Source organism: Peromyscus maniculatus, chromosome 7, assembly GCF_049852395.1.
Source record: "Peromyscus maniculatus bairdii isolate BWxNUB_F1_BW_parent chromosome 7, HU_Pman_BW_mat_3.1, whole genome shotgun sequence".
Taxonomy (NCBI): Eukaryota; Metazoa; Chordata; class Mammalia; order Rodentia; family Cricetidae; genus Peromyscus; species Peromyscus maniculatus.
Window position 1 is genome coordinate 73,357,455 of NC_134858.1, and position 26,046 is coordinate 73,383,500.

The 26,046-nt window shown below is 38.6% G+C and overlaps 1 protein-coding gene across 1 annotated transcript in view; it reads left to right on the top strand.

Moving 5' to 3' along the window:
- The window catches only part of Bmp5 (bone morphogenetic protein 5), a 122,374-nt gene that overhangs the window by 54,628 nt on the left and 41,700 nt on the right, over positions 1-26,046 (top strand). The window contains exon 3 of the mRNA XM_006973740.4: positions 10,158-10,306. Within this exon, the coding sequence (XP_006973802.1) occupies positions 10,158-10,306 (149 nt within the window). The remainder of the gene's footprint in view (positions 1-10,157; positions 10,307-26,046) is intronic.

Below are 26,046 nucleotides of genomic sequence, written 5' to 3' on the forward strand. Positions count from 1 at the left end.
CAAACTTGTAACTTTTTTTTTTTTTTTTTTTTTGTTTTGTTTTGTTTTTTGAGACAGGGTTTCTCTGTGTAGTTTTGGTTCCTGTCCTAGATCTTGCTCTGTAGACCAGGCTGGCCTCAACAATCTACCTCCCAAGTGCTGGGATTAAAGGCATGTGCCACTGCCACCCGGCCCAAACTTGTAACTTTTTAAATGTAGTATTTCCAGTAAAACTCAGAAGTAATTGAAATCCTCATGATCTGCACTTTTTAGTTCAGTGTCTCTAATGGCATGTATGCATTGTCTTATATGGGAACTCGCCGTCCCTAGGTACTGCGTGTGTGTGTGTGTGTGTGTGTGTGTGTGTGTGTGTGTGTGTGTGAATCCTCGCTATCATTCAGACTGATATTTTGAATATGTTTCACATTTGAGACCCCAGCTGATCTATTAACCAGCTAGTCTGTGAATCCTCCATCAGTGTCATGTAATCACACTGAGAAGTGGACAGAGCCGTTATATCATCTGCATCCCCACTTGTTTATTCTATATAACTTACAACTCTTTACATTATATATTTCATTCCTACCATCTCTTACATCCATGATTTATGCTTATACATATTTAAATGTGTGCAATTTGAAGACGTGTTCTGATAGGTATCCAAGTCTTTATTTTTCCTGCTCAAGAGGTAACACATTTTTCTATCATTTCATTTATTTTAATCGTTTTATATAAAACCAACAGCTCCAAATTCCATATAGAATGCACTGCTCTTCAGTCACACCTCATATATTGACATTATTGAGAAATGAGGTTTCCACACTATTAAATTTTCCAGATCATGCAGCTGAGCGCCACACGCATGCTTTTGTTGAGCAGGCACAGAGGACCTAAGGCAGAGTAAATAAGATCTCAAAAGCTCATAGCCTGGGGGACACGGGATGTGGAGAGCCTGCCTCACACCAACTTTAATAACAATAATACAATGTGCTAAGAACTATGATGTAAGTATGCACTAAGTGATGTGGAAACATGAATGAAAGGAAATGAATTCTTCATGTGGGTGGGTGAGGAGCCTCAGGGGAGGGCTCTAGGGGCTTACCTTTCAGGATGGATAGGAACTTTTTATAGACTGATGAAGGGGTGGATTTCAACTTTAAAATATTATACATTGAAATGTTAAGAGGCCTAAATATCTAATTAATTAAATAATATACAAATGATATGATCAACAGCAAAATAGGTAATGATGGTTCATTTAATGGCCACTCACTGTGTCTGGTGCTGTACTGAAGTGCTACATTTGAATTAGAAATCACACACACACACACACACACACACACACACACACACACACACACACACCGCCCCCACTCCCAAAGAAAATGAGCTTTTTAGGAGTCAACATTTTTTCCTAATGCCTAGTATGGACATAAATTTCTGTCATCCCTTGTAAAGGTTTTAGGCTTGACCGCTCTCCATCATTAGCTTCCTCCCCTCCTTGGTGTGTTTAGTTCAGCCGTCTTCATCCTAGTTCATGGCCAGCTTCCCTTTGCACCCTCTCTACCCCTTCTTGCTTCTTTCAGATTTGGAATTCTTTTGTGGACATTCTTCCAAATATATGTATGTTGACAGTTTCTACACTGGAAGATTTCCTGGTCCCTCGAGGAGAGCAGAGCAGGGCCCTCCGAGGAGGCTGTCCTGACTCCGCCCAGGACAGACAGCCCTCAAGCACAGCTTACATTTCTTAGTCTACAGGGATCAAGCTTTATTATATCAGTGGTTCTCAGCTAGGGCCACATGGCTCCCTAGGGACCATTTGTCAATGTCTTAGGGTAATTTTGGTTGTCTCAATAGTGGGGATGGTGTGGGAGCTGTCGTGTACACTGCTGGCATTGAATGTGCGGATATGCTGAATTTTCATAGAGGTTCCTGCTAAACCTTCTAGAAGACCCAGGGCATCTCTCTTAACCAACAAATAATGATCTGATCCCAAAATGTTCATATTTCCAAGGTTAGGAAGTTCTGCTGCATTGGAAGATTTAAACTATAAACATGAATGTGGAAATGATGTGGTTCAGAAAACAGCAAATCTCTTGATTTTTCCCTGAAGGTTTCTCAGGTGGATCGTAAGACACACCACATTTTCCTGAGCTCTGGAGAAGTCACCCTGGGCACAGTGTTCATTTTCTGGGAGTTGAAAAATGATTGGACTGTCTGTGAAATAATTTTGTCTCCTTTTTTTCTTATTGACTTGGAGGAACTTCTGTATATTTACTGGGTAGCACATAAACAATTGGAAATTCTTTTGCAGAGTAAAATAGGGTATAATGATATTTGACAATTTACTAAATATTAAAAATTTATTGAACCGGGTGGTATTGGTGCATGCCTATAGTCCCAGCACTCAGAAGGCAGAGCCAGGTGGATCTCTGTGAGTTTGAGGGCAGCCTGGTCTACAGAGCAAGATCCAGGACAGGCACCAAAACTACACAAAGAAACCCTGTCTCGAAAAACCAAATTATATCTATATCTATATCTATATCTATATCTATATCTATAATCTAAAACCCTACAATGTAAAAATAATGATTTTCTTAATAGAAATCCAACTTAAAAATTATTTGAATAATGATTTCCATTAATTTCAGTTAATATTACTCTTTTACCTTTTTTAAAGACAGGGTCTATGTGGCCTTGGCTGGCCTGAAACTCATTATGTAGATGAGGCTGGCCTCATACTCACAGAGATCTTCCTGTCTCTGCCTCCTGAGTGCTGGGATTAAAGGCGTGTGCTACCATGCCTGGTTGCTTGACTAATTTTTTAATCTAAACATTTGAAACACATTATAGAATCAGATATTCTATAACAATGATACTCATGATTTTCAGAATTTTAAAAGTCCACGTTTGTTTTGTATGAAATTAGGGTCATCTGAAAACATCAATCAGTAAACAATCTAAGCTTTAACCTTTTCCTCGTATTTTTCTTTTATTTTGAGATTATAATACAATTATATTATTTTCCCCTTCCTTCTTCTCCCTTCAAGCCCCCCATATACCACTCCTTGCTATCTTCCAAATTCATGGCCTCTTTTTACACCGTTGTTACATGCAAATATGTAACAATACGATATATATGTATGTATAATGTGTGTATATTCCTAAATATAACCCACTAGTTCATATAATGTTCTTGTATGTATGTTTTCAGGGCTCTTTGGTATCGAGTAACCAACTGGTGTGCTCTCCCAGGAAAAGCTCTTTCTCCATCCTCTGTATTCCTTTGTTGTCTGTTCATTGTGTAGCATTGAGGCCTTGGGGGCTTCCCCCATCCACACTGGCATGTCCGTGGCTTTCCCCCATCCACACTGGCATCTCTGTGGCTTTCCCCCATCCACACTGGCATGTCCGTGGCTTCCCCCATCCACACTGGCATGTCCGTGGCTTTCCCCCATCCACACTGGCATGTCCGTGGCTTTCCCCCATCCACACTGGCATGTCCATGGCTTCCCCCATCCACACTGGCATGTCCGTGGCTTTCCCCATCCACACTGGCATGTCCGTGGCTTTCCCCCATCCACACTGGCATGTCCGTGGCTTCCCCCATCCACACTGGCATGTCCATGGCTTCCCCCATCCACACTGGCATGTCCGTGGCTTTCCCCCATCCACACTGGCATGTCCGTGGCTTTCCCCCATCCACACTGGCATGTCCGTGGCTTTCCCCCATCCACACTGGCATGTCCATGGCTTCCCCCATCCACACTGGCATGTCCATTGGTGTCATCCTTGTATAGCTCATGTTTAGGCGTGGTGAGACTTTATGGGTATAGTTTCTGGTGTTACTAGGAGACACCATCTCACAGCAAACTCCTGGCTCCTCTATCTTTTACAGTCTTTCAGTTCTCTCTTCTGCAGTGTTCACTGAGTCTTAGGTGTGGGAGTGTTTTGTAGATGTATTCATTGGGACTGGGCAAACTTTTAACTTTAAGACAAAAAAAAATCAGAAATTATCATTTATTATTGTGACATATTTTGTTAATGTGCTCAATACTAGAACCGTTGATTACTTCCTCATTTCCGTGGTGGTGATGTTTATGTGAAGAGACATCATGTCTTTTGTTTGGTAACTGATTATGTTGCCAGTTGAGTCCCTGACCTGATTTCCTTGCGTCATGGACTGTGATATGGAAGTGTGAGTTATGTTTTTCCTAGGCTTGATAAGTTATTCAAGGAGATATGTTGTGAAAGAAGATGAAATAGTCTCAATTCTAAAAAGCTTGGGAAATATGGAGACATCACAGTACACTGTCGAGATGAAGTAGAATGGCAAATGTCCTGGCAGTGTCTCCAAGCTTCCCTTGACCACACTTTGTTTTACTATAACATGTCCCTGTAGCAGGGTCCTTGCTGTTGTTCCCTTTGGGGGTGGGGGTCAAGTAGGCGCAGAGTCAATGGCACACAGACTCTGGGAGAATGTTGAAACAACAAGCTCAGTTTATTCAGTTAGAGGCAAGCCTTATATATTCTCCACCCCTCCCTGGGGAGAGGTCTGATGAATATGCATCTGCTGGTGCGACATGGCTGCCTCTCATTGGTCCAGGTCATTTCCAGATCATTTTTCAGCTGCTGTTGCTAAGGCCCTTAGGCAGACCCAGGCTGGCTCTCAGAAAGTATCTTTTTTACTTGTTTAGGCCGGCTGGCCCTCAAGCCCGTTAGGGATGAGTCATACCACATGTCCCTTCTAGGATCATGTGTTTGAACTCTCCTTCAGCTGGTAAGGTTGTTTTGGTAGGAAATGAAGGTAGGAGGGGGCATGCTGCTGAATTAAGTGGAGGAATGGGGGCGGGCCTCAAGGCTCAAATAGCCTCACTTCCTGTCTGCGCTTTGCTTCAGACAGGAACGTGGATTGAACGTGACCAACCAGAGCATGTTCCTGCAGCCATGTCTTCCCTACACTGCCGTAATTGACTGTGTCTCCTTAAATTGTAAACCAAAGCCGGGCGTTGGTGGCGCACGCCTTTAATCCCAGCACTCGGGAGGCAGAGGCAGGCGGATCTCTGTGAGTTCGAGGCCAGCCTGGGCTACCAAGTGAGCTCCAGGAAAGGCGCAAAGCTACACAGAGAAACCCTGTCTCGAAAAACCAAAAAAAAAAAAAAAAAAAAAATTGTAAACCAAAGGAATGCTTTCTCCCTCAGAGGGTTTTCTGTCCCAACAAGAAGTAAATCAACTGATATATATATATCCCATACAATATATCTATTTATATATTAGTAATATATTATTGGATAATATATCAAATTATATAGTAAATTTACTAATTTTATAATATATCTTAGTTAATTATTATACATATATAGAGAGAAAGATTGAGATCTGTATATCTACGTAATGTTCGGCAATCAGGTAAATTTCTTACATTATCCATCATTATTGATCATATAGTTTTACTTCTTTGTGATATTTCAAATTAATATTGTTATCCTAATTTGACTTAGGGGTTAAAATCCATTATGAGAAATGTATCAACAAATCTTCCTAAAGTTTAAAGAAATGAATGAATTCACAGATCCAAAATTTTAAGTATAGATTTTAAATGAATTTCCTAAAGGCATTTGCATAATTTCCCTTGAGAGTTATCGCGCCTGGCTTTGGGAAACTATACTTACCGTGTGTCACTTCAGACTGTGCTGGCTAGTTTCATATCAATTTGCCACAAGTGAGAGCCATTTTGGAAGAGGAAACCGAAACCGAAAAAATGTTCCTATCAGATTGGCTTTTGACCAAGCCTGTGTGGCACACTTTCTTGGTTGATGATTGACGTGAAAGGGATCAGCTCACTGTGAGTGTTGCCTCCCCTGGGCTGGTGGGTGCTGTCAGAAAGCAGGCTGAGCAAGCTACAAGGAGCAAGACTATAAGCAGCTCCCACCCCCATGGCCTCTGTATCACCCTCTGCCTCCAGGTTTCTGCCCTATTTGAGCTTCTGCCCTGACTTTTTTTTTTTTTAATTAAGTTTTTTTTTTTATTCATTTTAACATACCAATCAAAGACCTCCTCTTTCCTCCTCCCACCCCTCCAGTCTCCCCCTCCCAACCCAACTTCATTCCCTCCTCCAAGAAGGTAAGGTAAGGCCTCCCATGGGGAGGTACATCTAGTAGAGGCAGGTCCAAGCCCCTCCCCCTGCCTCAAGGCTGTGCGAGATGTCCCACCATAGGTAGTGGGGTCCAAAAAGCCTACTCATGCATCAGTCTGCCCTGACTTCTTTCCATCATGGATGGTGATATGATCGTGTAGTGAAATAAATCCTTTCCTCCCCAAGTTTCTTTTGGTCACCATGTTTTATCACAGCAATGGAAACTAAGAAATAGAGGACCACAAAATATTATACCTCTGCTTAAGTGGATGGAAAATACCAATGTGAAATATGTGTCAATTGTACTTAAAAGTAAGCAAGAAGATATATTATCCACAAGCCACACACTATCCTTCATAAAACAATGCAGCAAAATATAACTGGAGATGCCATCTATTGCAAGGGAAAAAGAGTACAAAAAATAAGAGCAGTATAAATATTACTATAATTGTTAGTTTATTATCAAAAGTAACTATATTATCTTATCCATTACCTCTTGTCAAGTGATTTGATTTATAAAGAAATTTTGTATTTGAACTCCAAGTGTGGTGCTATGGACAGATAATTAAGTACATGCTGACTTTAGGGGATATTCAATATTGTCCACCTTAATTTATCTTGTGTTAAAATGATAAATGCTTAGCTGGGTGGTGGTGGCGCATGCCTTTAATCCCATCACTGGTGAAGCAGAGGCAGCTCTGTGAGTTTGAAGCCAGCCTGGGCTACAGAGAAACCCTGTTTCAAAAAACCAAAAAAAAAAAAAAAAAAAAAAAAAGGTAAATACTTTGTCTTGGAAGGTGTATTTAAATCATCCTATAAGCAATATTATGTAACTATTTAATAAAAAGCCACTCCTACCTGATTCTGTAGCCACTTAGTCCCCCAAATTCCATGCTGGTTCCTCTTTCCAATCCTTCCACTTCCTCATTCACTTCGCAGCCAATTGCAATTAGATTTCTAAAACTCCATTTATTTTTCCTATCATCCATTGATAACCTCACTGCTCAAGGACCTTAAAGACATGCTTTCTTTCCTTCTGCTTTCCTTAGGGATTTTACATTAGTGAACTCTCCATTTCATGTGTGAAAACTTCCAAGTAAGTGAGTGTATTGATTTCTTGAAGTTGCTATAGCAAACAACTAAAAGTGTGGCCACCTTAAAACGAGAATTTATTCTTTTTCAGTCAAAGTACTGGCACTGTGGTAGAGCTCTTGACTAGCATGCATGAGGTCCTAGGTTCAGGAAAAAATGTCAAATGAAAACAGTGAGACGGACTAACAGGTTTATTTTAGACTGTTCAGAGGAAATGATTAGACTTTCCTACTCTTCCTGGTGATAAAAGTTCATGGTAGAGAAATTTTATACTTCAAAGGAATTCACACCTAATTCTGTATAGACTTAGAGAGGGTTTATTTTAAGTTACAATCATGAATGGAATTGCATGAATGAAATCACAGAATAGCTGCCATTGTGTTCACTGATGATATACTCAATGATCCTGAAGCAAATTTCATTGTAAGAAGGCAATATAGAAGTTTTTGTATTAAGAGAGAAAGGAGAAATAAAAGAAATTATAAGAATAAAATAGTTTTGTTCAAGACTAGGAAAATACGTTGATGCCTATGAAATCAATTAAATATAACTCTTCAGAGGTAAACTAGACTAGATGGATTTTTGAAACCACACTTTACAGATTAGTGTATTGCAATTTGTATCAGTGAAATGCAGACATTTAGAGCTTGCACACGTCATCCTGTGGTATGATTTCCCCTCTAAACATATGCATTAAGTCTATAGTTATTACTGAATATGGACATGTTAGAAAGATTTGTGACTTGACCTTGGATGGTACTTTTTATTTTATGAAAAGATATTGTAATACAGTTTTAAAATAATAGAAAATATCACCTAAATGGCTACCTACAGAACTTTGTTAATTTAACCTATCAAAATTACCCCCTGCGAGGACTCTGGGGAGATGTCTCTGTTGGCGCAGTGTTTAACACATAAGCTTGAATACTCAAGTTTGGATCCCCACACCCATGTTAACAAAATAAAAGTAAAAAGCTGGGTGCAGTGATGCCCAGCTACAATCCCAGTACTGAGGGTCAGAAACAAGATCAACTCTGGACCACCCTAACTGGCTTCTTAGAATCAGGGGTCTCTGGCTGAGCAACAGACCACATCTCAGAAAATAAAGTGGAGAGTGATTGAAGAAGGCCAAATTTAGGTCTCCAAATGCATGTACAAGCATTTATGTAGACATGTGTATACAAACATGTGTACATCTATTCACACATACACAATATACACAAAGCTATCTCTTTTTATTGTTTTTCAAGTGCTTCAATGGATGGAGTTATCAGTTTTGAAGAAATGATTGGGGCACTATATCATATTTCAAAAGCAGCTGTCTTGAAAGCTGTGTAGCCCTTGAGTCTTTTCCAAGACACAGTGACTCCTGTTTAAGAAGTAAGCAATGTAGTTAGTTAAAAAGATTACAACTTCAGAGATGCTAGCTCAACACTAAGGGCAATCCCTATTTTCTTAGATTTTACTTATTCTATACATTTGATGGCCTTCTCAAGTTAGGAAAGGAAAACAATTGATTGACATTGTCTAAGGGGAATGGATAAAATGGGTCCTGAACATTCAAGTGGTACTGTGTGACTCTTCCCTGCCCTGCCCTTCCTGCTCATCAGAAGTCTGTGATCTGCCAAACTACATCCCGCATCGAATCTCAGTGTATGCAGCCTTTCTATTAACTTTGCGGATTTACAGTGTAATATTAGGTAACTAGATGATTTGACTCTCATAGTCACTTATTTTAATTTCTCTGGTTACTGAGTGAATAGTATAGATCAAGTAAAATTGAAGAAATGAATATACAGTGCTTAAAATATTGAAAATATTGACATAGAGTTTCACCTTCATGTTCATTGAAAATATTTCAATTTTCAGTTTTTCTAAATTAATTTCTGTGTCTGACTTATACAAAATTTCTTTTCTGTATTTTTGAGATGCCTCTGAAGTGCCATTATACAACTTCTTATGGCATAGCTTTACTTTTCTCTTTATACAGTATGCTTTTTAAAAGATCCAGAACAGTAGGAAAGTCCATTTAAAAATGATATTAGTGTTTTTTTTGTTGTTGTTTTTACTTTAGGTTGGAGGAGTTTTGGTGTTTTACAAGTGATTAATCTGAGCCCCAAATCCATTAATGTAAAATGACAACTTAAAGATGAAATGCCAAGAGCAGGCTACATTTAGCTCGCTGTCCGGTGGTAGTCGGGAAGGAACAGATAAAGCCATTCTCTATAATCAACAAACAGACGTTTGTAACGTAATAGCACTGTCAAGATTCAAGATCTATTCACAAATGTTAATTGTCGTATCGTTCAGATTGTACTAGTGCATAATGCACTTCTGTTCACTGCCATGATTGTTGGAAGGGAATGTCGACTCACAGAGGACGTGAAAGCATGCCACAGTGGGCTGCGCCTCTCCACTCATGAGACTGACCTCTTCATGAAGTGGCACCCTTAGTGACTCCTTCTGGACTTCACTACCCATAAAAGTATATTAAAAATGTAAAGTATACAACCATTATCCCTAAAACAGATGCTGACACATCCCCTCCCCAGGCTCCTCTGAGAGTCTGCATTCATCCAAATTGGAGCAGCTACTTTTGTTTCTGTCTCAATTCATTTTAATAATTTTTCTTTTCTGTTTTTAAGGGGTACTAACAGATTGGTTGGAGGGAGCCCTGATGATGACCAGGAACCAAATTAAGGCCATTAAGTTAGCATGAAATGACAATGAGAAACAGAAAAATAGAAATTACTTTCAGATATCCCTAATAGGTTCCAGGTTTGGGTTGCGAGGTAGCAATGTCTTACTGTTCATCATTAGAGTCCCCTGTCTCCTTGTTCTTTAACTCCAGTTACTTTAAAAGTGATTTTGAAATGTTTTCACTTACATAGGAGAAATTATGGTCTTCACTCAAAACTTTCATTTATTTTTTTCATTACTTTCTTTTTAGGGATGCGGATCTTTTCCTGTTGGACACGAGGAAGACGCAAGCTTTGGATGTGGGTTGGCTTGTCTTTGATATCACTGTGACCAGCAACCATTGGGTGATTAACCCACAGAATAATTTGGGTTTACAGCTCTGTGCAGAGACTGGGGATGGTAAGTCCTGACCTGGATGTTTTTAATGGGCTTTGCTTGGACCCATGGCTTTTTGTGTTATTTAATTGATGCTTCATAGTTATGTACAAGGCAACACATTCCTTAGGATAATGCAAAATATTGATAAGTTAACTCACAGAGCTGTATTTACTTTCTATACATGAATTGACTGGATTTAGGCATGGGTGGGACATGGTAAAACGCAGGTACCATTTCTGCTCTCAGGAGATTTTTCAGGCTGGCATTAAAGACCAACATGGAAACTAGTAACACTACCACAATATAACCAGTATGAAAAGGGCTACAGACCTATGGCTTGGTTGTGGTTATGGGGACATACACATATTTTTATCTGAACGTAAGTCTAAAAAGAGAAAGTATATTGAACGTGGTAGGGAAACAAAAGAACTAGCAATTAATAATAGAAGGAAAGAGAGGGGATACAGATGGAGTCAGGGTCATGAAAAAATTGTGCAAAGTTGTTAACATGCTGTGATTTAACATTTGTGTTAACATTTGTTCAAAGACTAATTTGCTCTAGTGTCACCTATGGAAGAGCTCATTGTAGGAACCACAGACAAATTTCTAATTATTCTGCACACACAAGTGTTCACTGAGGACCTACTAAGTGCTGTGTTCTTTGGTGCTGGAGACACAATGGCAGGAAGCATGTGCAGAAATGGCTTCCCGAAGTGTGCCATGAGTAATACTCAAGTAATGATCACATGGTGATGTTACTGAGCCTGCCATGGGGTGGGGAAGAATACAGTGAGTGAGAGCTATAGTCCTCAAGACAAGGAAGATATGATTAATGGTAGAAGTTATAGGGATGGACTTTTCAGACAAATGGAGCAGACTCTGTAGATTGTATAGAAACAACTTTGGTACAGTTAGATAAGGGCAGAGAGGCCTAAGCCAATTTTTTTTCAGAGCCTTGTCAGTCCTTGATCACAGAGAGTTCAAATACTGTCATTCAAACTTACACTTCTAGGTCACTCAAAATTTTATGTGTCATGATAGGAGGGTAGAACATGGTTATTCAATTTATGTTAGCTTGTTTTGTAATTTTTAAATGTTTTAAATACCCTCTGTGGCTCTCCATTATCTCATGCTCTACATCTAATGTTACACTTAGGTTCAGAGAGCGTGGGGTTTAAAGGATTTGTTGATCAGAAGACATCCTCATTTAAGTTTTGCTGCCTTAGCTTTTTCCCAGAAGCAGGCAGTGGGCATTGCACCTAGAATGTGACTCATTTCGTTCTCCTCCCTGTAATATACTGTTGCCTTCCTTAGTAGACTCCACACTTAAATCCAATCAGGGTCTGTCTTAGTCTCTCTCAAAGGAAGTAATAGCTGTATGTACAAAGATTTCCTGGTGGTCCTGGTTCACCGATAGCCAGCCAGCATCATAGCCTGTTTCTGACATCATGAACAATGTTCTGACTCCAAAGATTGTGTATGTGGAACGAGGTTGACAGTTACAAATTTAATGTGTCACCAGGTTAATCAAGTGAATGTTTCACGTGCCCCCAAATCTTGTTCTGAAAAAAATAGTTCCCACTGAAAGTGTTATTGGATAAAGCCTCGAATTCTTCTGCCTCCAAATAAAAACTTCCTACAGATTTTCATTTGTAATACTGAATTTTCGAATTTTGTAAGCAATTAAACTATGTTGGACTGTAGAATATTTTCTAATTATGGATTTGAAGTTATTGTTGAAAATCATCAAGTTTAAGTGTTGTAGATGTAAGCCAAAGAAAAGAACATATTTAGATGAGTTTCCAATAATTCTTACAGTCTTAGACTACTGTATACTTATGGTCAGAAATGTGACTGGGAAATCAGCTTTGTGGGGGTGGAGCCAATTGTTTCTTCTTTGGTATGTGGCCCAAAGGAGAGAAATTGAGTTAGTGGTGTGTACTTATCCAAGCGTTCTCCCAGGGGATATGCCTGAAATGTCTAACTAAACAAAACAAGAAATCTATGAAACATGATCAGCCTGTTTGTTTTCTTTTAATTTCCACTCCTCCTCTTACCACACATGCATTTTCTAAAGCTTTGCTTTTTTTCATTCTTCCCCTCTACTGCTTTTCTATTTCTTTTACGATTTATGCAATTTAATTTCTGTTTTGCTGTCAAATTCTTTTCTCTCGAAGAACTTTATATATTGAGTTTCTAATTGCTCATATTTATTTCTCTTATAAGTCATAAGTAATTATGCCTTAAAGAACTATTATATTATTTATCATTTTGAGCCTAAAACAAACTAGCATTAAACTCTTTTCAAATACTTCAACTTTTTGAATTTAAGTTTTTGGTTTGGATTCTACCTTTTGGTGCTTTTCTTTATTTCTATAGATGTCTAATATGAAGAATATTAAAATAGTTAAATGTTCCAGGCTATCTGATCTTTCGTGCATAAATAATCTTTAAGACAATATTTTTAAAAAATAATACAAGCCAGAAAGGAAATACTTTTCAATATGGCCACACTGGTAAGAGGGACAAAGACATTTAGTGACCCTTGCCCATCCAAGTCTATCTTCAGGGTCTTGACATGAAGATAAGGGTTACATAGAGATACACTTGGCAAAGCAGGACCATCAGGTGTGGCCACCTGCCCAGCACTGTCTCAGTGCCAAGTGTTTTCTTTGAGGTTAGTCTCTATTTCAACATCACCTGGAAAGTTCCTTATTTGGCTGCCACCAGGGTTTTGGCCCTTTCTTCTTCCAGCAGGAGATTTTTTTGAGAAATTCTCATTTCATGGGTTCCATTCTTTTTTTTGTTTTTGTTTTTGTTTTTTTCGAGACAGGGTTTCTCTGTGTAGCTTTGCACCTTTCCTGGAACTCACTCAGTAGTCCAGGCTGGCCTCGAACTCACAATGATCCGCCTGCCTCTGCCTCCCGAGTGCTGGGATTTAAGGTGTGCGCCACCACTGCCTGACGGGTTCCATTCTTTCAATGGTGTGACAACCAAAGAGGGGAGAATAATAATTCCTTTAATATATTAATATCCCTCTCCCATACAGGCTCAATATGTTTTCCCAATCTTGATGTGAAATATGCCTATGTGTGATGCCTGGGGAGATGGCTCAGCAGTCAAAACCACTAGTTGCTCTTGCAAAGGACCTGGGTTTGTTTGCCATCACCCATATGACAGTTCACAACAGTCTATAACTCCAATTTTGGGGGGATATGGCAACCTCTTCTGGCTCCCATGTGCATTTCGTTCATCTGGTGCATGAACTTACATGCCAAAAAACCACCCATACAAATAAAATACAAAGTAGGTCTTTAAAGAAATATGCCTCTGTCTGAAACAAATCTCATAAACAGAATATAAGTAGGAGTCCTTGTTAGAACATACTCAGTTAGTGTCAGGTTACCCTGTATAAGAACCATTTCTGCAGAAGTCCTTGGTAGATCCACGCTGTAAGTTTGACACAGAGTCGCTCAATGGAGCCTAGGTGGTCTTCAAACATATGATCCTGCTTCAATTTTGCAAGTTCTGAGATTGTAGGTAAGCACTACCATGCCCAGCATGACTTCATTTCAGTTATAGTAACTTCCTTACCTCTGATCAGTGTTCACAAAGACTTAACAGATTAACTCTCTGGTAGCTCCTTTTATATGGTCCCTTATGGCTGGGGCCAGATTTGATTTTAAGCAGAAGTGGAGCATGCATGGCCTTAGGAGAACAAGGACCTTCCTGGTACCTTAGTTTTATTAACTGCAGCCTCATAGCAAATATATATGTGATATTATTTTCCTATAAATAGAATTATTCATATGTTTCAGCTCTTTGCAGTTTCACTTATTTCCAATGATGGTGTAGGTTCTCAAAGTTCTCAATTAAATTTTATTTATCCTTGCCTATAAAGAAAAATGGCAAAGAGGACATTACTTCAAACAGAGCCAACAGACCATCTTTTATTTGCAATATTAGATTGTGAACATATTTTTTAAAGTAAAATCCTTTGTTTTGTTAAGGCATGGCCTTATGTATCCTAGATTGGCTTCAAATATATTAGGTGGCCAAGGAGACATTCATTGTCTTAGCCTCCTGCCTCCACTTCTGAAATGCTGGGGCTACAGATAAGTGCCACTACCCTGGGTATATGTAGTGATGGGATAGAATTCAGGCATGCTAAACAACCATTCTACCACTGACTTGCATCTATGCCCCCGGCTTTGGGGTAGGATCTTAAGAAACAGAGGTGAAGAAAGAGAGAATTTTGGGGGTGTGAGGAGTGGCAGTGGAAACTGGAGGGGTGATTTATTTCTGGATGAGGAAACAATGTTAATAAATGTGTAAAATGGCAATGTGTGGTCAGCTCAGGGGAAGTTAACCATCTAGAATTGGGTAGAACAACTTTCGTGAATAAAAATGGCTGCAGATTCCATTAAGAAAGTGAACAGAGTCATGCAAGAAGCATGGAGTCAAAGTCAAGTATTGTATACCCTTGCAACTAGAGCATAAGTTTAGGAAAGTATAGTTGCCACTTTTTTTTCAACCATCAGAGCCAATCTATGATTATGTTTGAATGAATATCAATTTCATGGTGTCAAGGATTGTGCATCGCTCATTTTTGGTTGTATCTACCATGCTTGGCACAATGCAGGACACATGTATTAAAAAACTGTCTTGAGGGATAGTGAAGTGGCTCAGTGGGTAGAGTCACCTTGTGCCACACCTGATGACCTGACTTCAATCCCCAAGACACCCGAGGTAGAAGGAGTGAACTGGTTCCTGCAAACTGTCTTCTAACCTCCACGAACATGTCATAGTATGTACAGTCCCCCAAACATAAACATAGACACACAAAAGTAAATGAATAAAATGCAATAAACTACACTTGAAAAAAGCTATGTTGAAATGACATAAGTCAGGTCTTTGTGGCCCACATGTCCACAAGAGCAAACCACAGCCCTTTAGTTAAATGTCTTCAATCACAAAATGAGGAGAAAGTTCATGAGATATACTATTGAATTTTATATATCCTCTCCTGTAAAGAAAAATGGGAAACAGGTTTAAATATATTTTGGAAATCAAAAGGCTATTGAAATAAAAAGCAGGATTGTAACTCAGAGAACCTGTGGAAACTATGTGATTGTGAAATAATCTTTTTAGAAATTCGACAGTGATCTGCAATGGATGCCATGAGAGTTTAAGGATATTCTGTTGAATTTTTCATGCTTAACAGATGATTTTCTGAGCTCCGTTTGTTTGTTTCCACAAAACAAAACAAACATTTCAAACATATCTCTTTTTTTCTTGCAAAATCCAGAGACTCGCAGACAAATTATTTTATACAATGTACAAAAATCATTTTCAAAGTTGTTCATCATTCTTTCATCATGGCTACTAGCTTCTGTGGTAAAAATAGGTACTATTTTTAAAATAGTAAACAGGCTTAGATCTATAACTTAAGACCTCCAGTCTCCTAAATTGTAAAGATACAATTATCTGACTTATGTGGTTCTCACGAACATTTCTAATACATATATGTAATTTTTTAACCCACATATGTACATAGTTTATTAGATAGTAATTTTAATCTCACTTTTAAGACTTGGGTCTCCCTCCAACACCCCATTTTCCATTGTTTTGTACTTCGTGTGTTTAAACTCTCCAAGTAAATTAATTCCTTCTTTTTAAAACACAGATTTATAGAATATTTTAAGGATGGAAAAACAAAGATAGTATTTTGGGGCTCATTAGAATGTTGGTTTAAAAGCCCTGTTTTCAGACATTTTATATTTGGCAATACTCAGGTTGAATTTTGCCAATGACTTTTTCCTCTTTTATTCAAACCTGCTTGTGTGTCAAGGAAAATCCAACCCATATGTTTCTGATTCATTTGTGTTCAAGTCATCAAAATGTTGCTTAGTTAGTGTACTGTTTAATGTCCCCAAACAAGATAAAGTTCTTTTAAAAATAAGCCTATAAAGACCATTTGCCTTTGAAGGAAGTCATGGGTCTATTATCCATTATGTCAAGGTAAAACTTTGCGTTTACAGTAGGAGATTTACAAATGCCACTAAATTTTGAACCCAAATCACGAAAAGACTACTGAAGTATTAATCAAAATTAAATTCCATTGTAATTGATGCATGTCAAAGACAGAAATTTATAGTTTATAGATGAATTAGAATTTAAACTTTTGACATTTGATTATATGAGATGAAAACTGAATAGTATAACTACTGTAGATATGTATGGCCCATAGGAAGAAGATGGATAGATAGATATTTTAGTTTGGGTTCATATTGCTATGATAAACACCATGACAAAAGGTGACTTGGGAAGAAAAGAGTTTATTTTGGCTTATAGTTACACATCATAGTCTGTCATTGAGGGATGTCAGGACAGGAACCCTGACACAGAACTGATGCAGAGGTCATGGAGGAGTACCACTTACTGGTTTTCTCTTCTTGGCTCATCCAGCATGCTTTCTTACACATTCCAAGACCACTTGCCCAGGAGGTGGCACCACTCACAATGGGCTGTGCTGTGGGATAATGCTCTTGTACACTGGTTCAATAAAACACTGACTGGCTAGTAGCCAGGCAGGAAGTATAGCAGGCTAAGCAGACAAGGAGGATTCTAGGAAGAGGAAGGCTGAGTCAGGAGATGCCAGCCTGCAGTCCCGGGAGCAGCATGTAATGGCACACAGGTAAAGCCACAGAACATGTGGTGACATATAGATTAACAGAAATGGGCTGAGTTTAAATGTAAGAGAGTCAATGGAAAGCCTGAGCTAATGGCCGAGCAGTTTTAATTAATATAAGCCTCTGTGTGTTTACTTGGGTCTGAGCAGCTGCGGACCAGGCAGGACACAGGAAAACTTTAGCCACAGGGCTGGGCCTCCTGCATCAATCATCAATCAAGAAAATGCCCCACAGGCTTGCCTGCCGTTGTGGTGGGGAATTCTCAATTGAGGTTGCCTCTTCCCAAATTGTGTCAAATTAACAAAACTCTAGTTCACACAAATGACCCCTTGTCAACTTCACACAAAAACACATAACTATTCAACTACCACCTTTCCTTTCTCACTTGTCATCAAGATGGTATGTTAATATTAATATTACAATATAAAAAATTATCTCAAAATTTAAATGTCACACAGCATTTAAAAATTCAAACAACTTTTAAAGGTCATTTTCTTTAAAATATACAAAGTCTCTCTAAAATGCCAAAGTTCTTCTAAAATTACAAAGTCTCTTTTAAAGGCTCAGTGTCGACTGTGGGCTCCTGTCAAATCAAAGTAACAAGTTAAATACTTTATTTCAAGAGGGAAGAGCCAGGGCGCAGCTGTAATCAAATCAAAGCAAAACCACACTCTAACAGTGTAAAAATTTCAGCGTTGTGGTCTGGGACCCTCTCACAAACCTCTGAGCCCCAAAGGGCTCTACTTCTCCAGTTCCACAGTTTGCTGCACATGCAACTTGTCTGTCAGGCTCAGGACGGCTTTACTCCATGGCTGCTGCTGTCCTTGGAGGTCATCCCATGGTACTGGAATCTCTAATATGTTAGGGAATCTGCTGCAAGTGGACTGTTCTTCACTGATAGCCTTTCATGGGTTCTCTTCAGGGACCCTGACCCTGCCACATGGTGCCAATCCTCACCTTTCCCCTACTTCTTCAATCCTCGTTTTTTACTGTGACTAAGACTGCATGTTCAACAATGGCCTCTTTCAGTGCCAAGCCTCAGTGGCTTTCCATGAATCTCTCATGCCTTCAAAATGGGAACTACCTCGGAGATTGTTACCCATTACCAAGTTCGGCTGCTAGCCCAAGGTACAGCCTTGATCTCTTTGGACCACAGCTTCTATGTGCTAACACGGAGAAAACACTTCCCAGTTAGTCTTTTCTTAACCACAGCTGATTCTCAGCCCCAGCTGTCCAGTATCAATTTTCCCAGCAAAGCAAAGGTTTCACTTTAGTGGTTCTTAATTCCAAATATCAAATAAATGGCCCTGAGAATCTTGAAGGGACTCTTAAACTTCTCTCTGAAACTTCACCAGCCAGCCCTCCATCAGCGGCACTGCTCTCCAAATAATCTGAGTTCCCACAACAGCACATTAAGCTCTGAGCACTCAAAGGCTTTTCTAGCCCCAAATTCCAAAGTCATTCCATAATCCTCCCCAGACAGAAGGTGAGGTCTCACAGGACCAGTGCACTCTTGGTACCGATTTCTGTGTTAGTTGGAGTTTCTGTTGCTCTGATAAAACACCATGACCAAAAGCAACTTGGGGAGAAAAGGGTTTTTCTCAGCTTACAGTTGCGCAGTACAGTCCATCACTGAGGGGAAACCAGGTGAGGGATCTGGAGGCAGGAGCTGGTCCAGAGCCCATGGAGGAGAGCTGCTTACTGGCTTGTTCCTTGTGGCTTGCTCAGCTTGATTCTTTTTACACCCAAGATCACCAGCCCGGGGGAGGGGGGCATCCACAATAAGCTTGATTTCTCCCACCTCAATCATTGCTCAGGAAAATGCTCCCAAGGCTTGCCCACATGCCAGTCTGGTGGGAGATGTTTTAATTGAGCTTCCCTCTTTCTAAAAGACTCTACCTTGTGTCAAGTGGAAAGAACACCAGCCAGCACAATAAATTAAAATCTTATATCTGATAAAACATTTACAATCTTAGTCAAAACCACAACAAAATGAATATAATAGTGATCATTGGAAGAAGTGCAGAGCTAGCCGGGCGGTGGTGGCGCACGCCTTTAATCCCAGCACTCGGGAGGCAGAGGCAGGCGGATCTCTATGAGTTCGAGGCCAGCCTGGGCTACCAAGTGAGCTCCAGGAAAGGCGCAAAACTACACAGAGAAACCCTGTCTCGAAAAAAACCAAAAAAAAAAAAAAAAAAAAAAAAAGAAGTGCAGAGCTACCTTGGATGGAGGCGCCGGGCACCCAGTAGGGTAGGAATCAAAGTCTGTTGTTCTGCAGTGAGGTGGAGGTAACTCTGAGTGGTGCAACTCTACCATAGGAAAAGCTCTTTCCTTACAGTGGTAGAAATGATGACATAAATGTGTTTTTTTAGGTAAATTCACAAGGGAGAGTTAGTTCATGGAGGGAAGGTAGCATGGGTAACCTTCCAAAGTTAAGTTAGGAGCACACCCATAGATAGTGCTTTGGTTTGTTTGTTCTGACTTTTCATGAAGGGCATACTCAACCACTCTGGCTGATAAAATACTTACTGGTAAGACACTTTTAGATATGGTTCAACTAAGGATATGAAGGAAATGGAAATCAACACATGAATCATTGTCAACTTGTACTTACATTGTTTGAAATTTATAGGCAAAAAATATCAAATGTGGTAGTTTTCCTGAGTGCCAACCTTTTTGTTTTTTTCTTGGAAAAAGTAAGTTATTTTGGGGCAACTAATTGTATCAGAAAGATAAGGGAGATAAGCTCCTTGTCTCTCATAGGGACGTAACACACACACACACACACACACACACACACACACACACACACACACACGTGTAGACACACATATACACACATGCACTTGCACAATCACATACACACACATGCATGTGCACACACACATGCACACATGGCTGATTTATGAAGGGCTGACTTACGTTGACATTACAAACATTTTCCAATGCAAGAATGCCTCAATGTAAGTTAGTAGAGATACTAAATGTATTAGTAAGCCTTAATCATCAAAACCACTTCTCAAAAGATAATAGAATACAAGTAGTTTAATGTTCAGAGTCACAATTCACAAATTCCTCACAGTCTTTGCTAATGAGCAAGTACTAATGGTTCCTAATGTATGTAGTGCTACCAGTTTTAGAAATCTATACAGCAACATCATTGTGTAATGATATTCTCCATAATAGAATCAGAAAATCACTTGGCATGGTAGTGCAAGCCTTTAATCTCAGCACTTGAAAGGCAGAGGCAGGTGGATCTCTGTGAGTTTGAGGCCAGCCTGGTCTACATGACAAGTTCCAGACCAGCCAGGGCTACATTTCCTCTTCATAAAATAAAGAGCATTCATAACTGTTGGTTGGGGGAACATCAGAGGAGGCCCGTGTTTGTCAATGCAGCTGCTGTTGGGGGGTATTGTTATTTATATGGTAGCCCAGGCTGGCTCTCTTTGTCTGCTTCTCAGATATTATCACTTTTGTGTTTATTGGTTCACAAAATCTTTCTTTATTCTGTTTTCATATTACAAAAATTCGTCCTCCCCATTTCTCACCAAGATTATTGTGAAAATTTAAAAAAGTTTTTAGGTTTCAGAAAATAAATTGGGAGTATTTTAAAACTTCAGTTGCTCAGGCTTTTTTTTTCTCCTGTTCTCTAGCCTCTAACTTCTGATTTTTATTTTTTAATTTGTGGAATTTCACAACTATTATAATGATGCTAAAAAGGGCTAGTAGTTTCCTTTTTCTATACCTTAAGGGATTAAAAAATATTATATTCTTCCTTCCTATATGCAGAATATTTTAACACACTACTAAATTACTTCCCCAACATTGCATTGTCCTATGTCCCCTACATATACCCTTTTAACATCAGAATTTCCAAAATTTGTGATGACTTTTGATATGTAGCATATTTATAATTGGAAACATGTTACAGCATCTAATGGTTACAAGTACCTTAAACCAATGTGCAAATTACCAAATACATTCTAAAGTCTAGTTTGTATGAGTGAAGATCTGTTCTTATGTACGATCTAAATTTAATATCCTGAATCTTTTTTCCCCCTGCATCTTTTTTTTTTAATAGAACTTTCTGGTTAAGAAAATTTATTGTATTTTCCTTAATATCCTTGGGACTTATATATAAGGTCATTTATACTTTAGGTGAAGATATCCATATAAGTCCTCTGTGTTGCCAAATGACTATTGACCTGCTTCAAGGCTAAGAGGATCTATGTGGCTGATTAATCTGACTATCAGCTGACAGCGTTAAGTAGCAGAAGAAATTATAGACCAAGGGTGGTGTTTTCCTTTTGTCTCTATTGTTTTGAATGCAATATCTCACTATTATTTATCCAAGTCCAAAAAGTTGAATTATGTCTACTTAAGGATTTTAGAAAACATATTAAGATTTAATAGTGTTCCTTCTTATTATCTGAACCTTATCTTAGAAAGCAATTAAGTAATTTTTTTTAATCATAAGCCCATATGGTAAATTTATGGTAATGAAAATGACTGCTGGCTTTAAATCAATAGATAGCCAAGTCTCTGGACCCCCAAACTGACATGACTCACACATCTTGTTCACTGTTCCAGGTGGAAAGGGAACATACACTGCCATGCTTTTTCTAGATGAATATATGCCCTCTGTACATTGTTTAACGTTGAAGATAATTAGAGCATGAGTTTTCAATGAGTAGGTAAGAATAAACAAAGAGGTGAGTTGAAGAAGGTTTATCTTTAAGCACTCTGAGAAATAGAATGCATAAATAAAAGTAGATGTATTTGTTATAGTCCTGACACTAAATTAATGTGTAAAACAAGCAGATTTTAAAACCCAAATACAAGAAAAAAAATGCCTGACAATGACAGCTAATGGCCATGGGATTGTTCTGTGATGTCATGAACTATGTGTGACCGGAAGCATTTTCTATTTAGTTGACCTTTGGTCTAGAGAGTGCTGTATTGCAGAAGGTCACCACTCAGGAGCTTTCTAAGACCATATCAGATAACAATAAGCCAACTGTAACCTGAGCACATGCTCACACTTTGAGCGCCACTCACATACTGTATGCAGAAAGAATGCAGTGCGCAGACACCCACCGACTTAAACAAGCCACAATATGCCCACAACTCAAAACATTTTCTTGCGTAAATCAGAGATGGAGACATTTGTGGAGACAAAGAGGGGAAGAAAGGTCAGACAGCTTTTCTTGTATGTGTAGAGGAGAAATGCTAAGCATGCACGCATTCTCAAGTAGTCACGTAAGAGACCACCTAGACATGTAATTGAAAATCTGTGATTGTTAACGTTTCCAGAGAACCCTTACCACATTCACCAGATTAATGTTCTTTTCTCCTTAAGACCCTCAGAAAGCTTTTAACAAAACAAAACATGACATTCAATCTAAAAATTTCCACATTTCAGAGTGGTTTCTGTTTCTATCACACTTTTATATAATTTTAAAAGCAACAAAGCATAACCTAAAACAATGTGTTAATTTCTGAGAATCACTTTTTTTTTGTTTGACTAAAGGCCCTAGATATTTAAAAGGCAGTTAAAGAACACAAATACATTGGTCACTTTAGTATTAGTATTTGTAAAATTATCCATCGAGAAAAATCCATGTATCTTCATGGTAAAAATGATAAGATTTATACTAAAAAATAAATATGAATGCGATTTCCTCTGTGGTTTGTTAATGTTCAAAGCCATGTGAGTTGTGTTCCAGGGGCTTTGTAAGTGGGGTAACATTTTAGAAGGCTTTGCAGGACTCAGATTTCTCGCTTTTGTCTTACTCGCCCCCTGCCCGTTGCAAAGGAATGAAGAAAGCCCCAGCATGCCTTTCTCTTTTCATGACTAAAGTAAATGAACACGAAGATTAGTGTTGCATTTATGTATCGTTTAACCAAATAATACATTGTGATTTTCATAAACTATACATGCTATGTTTTGAGCTCACTCTATCAAAATGTATTTTTTCTTTCTGTATAATTCCATGCTTTCTTATGTTCTCATTCTGGGCATGGCTCATACCGGCATCAATTGCTCTTTTATGCTAAAAGTCCATGTCCTTGAATCCTGCAAAGCAAATAGAGGTTTTCTGTTCCAGGAGTACCTTTCGTTCATTAAAATTATTATATGAATTGATTTCTTTTGTCTGTGGGAGGTGTCTAGGTCGGATGCATGCCACTTTGCAAATGTGGAGGTCAGAGAACAACTTGCAGGAATCTGTTCTTTCCTTCCACGGTATGGGCTCCAGATTGAATTCAGGTCGTCAGTAAGCACCTTCACCCACCGAGCATCTTGCTCGCTCCTTAATTCATTTAAAATAGATATTCAAATAATATTTTCTTGGGTGGTTAGCTAAGATCATGCTAATGATATTAATGGAAACGTAATATTTGCAGGGAGCTTACTAATAGCTGATGAGCATCATTTTGGGCTTTTAAAACCAGGTCTTTTAAAAGTCACCTCTGTTCTTTCACTCTGTACATGAAGGTACTAAGTCATAGGAACAGGAAGAATCTCGCCCATTAACTAAAACCATTTCAGAGGCAAATTCTTACATCTTAAATCTTGTACTTTATAGTAGCCTCATATAAGGTCCAAACTGAAAAAAAGTACATTTTTTAAAAATAATTTTCTAATGAAACAATGGTATTGAAACAACCATTATAGGAGAATAATGAATGTCATGTGAGCTCTACAGAAAACTTCTTCTGAGCTTTTATACTTCCCCCCCTGAAGTGAAATTATGATTTGGCCCCTACAAAATGACAACATTGCTGCCATGTTTTCTTTTTCAAAATTAAACAACTTCAGTATTTCTTTCAGCTCCTTATAGTATCATGATTTTCTAAATTCATATTAGAAGAAAAGATATTTTTCTTCTGTCAGTCATTGACTCCAACATTAAATAGAGCCAGATTTAAGTTATTATGAATTTGATAATGAGCCTCTCTTTTTTCCTTTTCCATGTTGATGAATAATGTTTTTGATTGATTTCTCTTCCTTTTTTAACTTAAAGTTTTATTTTTTTGAGAATTTCATGCATGAGTGCTATATTTACATCATTTCCACCTCTACCTCTCCATACTACAACTCTTCTTTCATTCACCTTTCAAATTATTCAGTAATTATTACACATACACACATACACACACACACACACACACACTCACACAGCTTACTGAGTCACTCTAATGTTACTTGTATATACATGTGTATAGAGCTGACTACTTGGGATTGGATGACTTATCAGGACACATACTTGAAGAAAACTGGTTTTCCTTTTCTTAGCAACCATTGATACCTTGGGCTTATCATGAAGTAGTAAGGGCTTTACGAAACTTCCCCTGTCCTTGTTGCCGTGTTTTCTGATATTGTTGTCATGTAGGTCTTGTTTAGGCAGCTATATGTGAAGACTTTATGGGTGCAGCATATCTGTTCTATCTCTTTGTAGTAGGAATCCTGATTATCTGGCTTTTACAATCTTTCTGTTCCTTCTATGACTTTTTTGAGTCACAATGCAGCATAACTGTAGTAGGAATCCTGATTCTCTGGCTCTTACAATCTTTCTGTTCCTTCTACGACTTTTCTGAGTCTTAGGTGTAGGGATTGGATTGTAGAGGTATCATTTGGTGCATCCCATGGTGCATTCTGGACAGTTGTAGATCTTTGTAATAGTCTCCATTTGCTGCAAAAGAGGTTCAAGAGACTCCTCAAACAATATAGGGTATTGCCATTGCTTTTGGCTGCCTCCTTATTGCTGAAGAAGCACACACTTCTGAAACAGCTTGGAGGAATGGAACTGAACTGACCTAGAAACTTCCTTCCTGAGAATCAGTTTCAGAAGTTATGCTATGCAAGCTGCTAAAGTAGAAGAACAATTAATAGTCCCATCCCGATGTAAAGCCTAGAAACCACAAAAGTGACTGGGCCAGCAAGATCTCCCCAGTAGTGCATTAGTGGCACTTTTGCCTTGGGAGCAACCAGTGACAGTCTATTTGGACTTAAGTCCTGTTCAACAAGAGAGAATTCTTGCATGGCACTGAAAACCTAGACAACTACCAGTGGCTGGAGAAGGCATAGACCCTAGAAGAGAATTTACTACTACCATTGTCCTAACATAGCATATTTGATTGTTTCTTTTGAGACATCCCTTCCAGAGTGGCACATTTATTCCTGTTGAGTTCCTACAGTGACTCATCATTATCCATATTTACATTAAGGTTCACTCTTAGTTTGTAATCTATGGATTTGAGAAAATCTTATAAGGGCATTTTACTATTTTTAGTAAATAGTAAAATACTACCATTTTACCATTACAGAGTATTTTTTTTTCTGTTTCCTGAGGCTGTGCCATGCCCATGCATATCTCAATGCTCAGCCCTGGACAGTTGTTGACTTTTAAATTCACCATAGTTTGCCTTCTCAGGCATGTAATACAATTAGAATCATGCAGTAGAGAGCCTTTTTAGTCTGGCTTATTTTATTTTGGACCATGTATTTACGTTTTCTCCAGGTATTTTTATTGCTTTATATCTCATTTCTTTAAATCATTGAATATTATTCCATTATTTGAATATATTGTACTGCATTTAATCACTCATCTAATGAAGCATACCATGGTTGCTCCCACCTTCAACGTGGACATTTAATAAAGCATCTATAAATAGTTTTTGTGGAGACAGAAGTTTTTAACTCTATGCTAAGGTTTGTGGCCTCATGCAGCAAAGGAATGTTTAGCTTTGAAATAGAGTTGGTAGCACAGGCCTGTGATCATAGCCACTTAGGATGTTGAAGACCTAGGATGGCCAGTTCAAGGCTTTCCTGGGCTGTAGGGAAAGCTTAAGACTGGCTAGGATAACTCAGATAAACCCTGACATAAAATAAACACAAATCAATGGGCCCGGGATATAGTTTGATGATAGTGTGTCTACATTACTTGAGGGCTTGTGTTCAATTTTTATTACCCGAAAAAAGTTTCATAAAAATTTACCAACCTTTTTCCAAAGGAGCTTTATTATTCTTGATTCCCACAAACATAGAATAAATGTTCTTATTTTGAC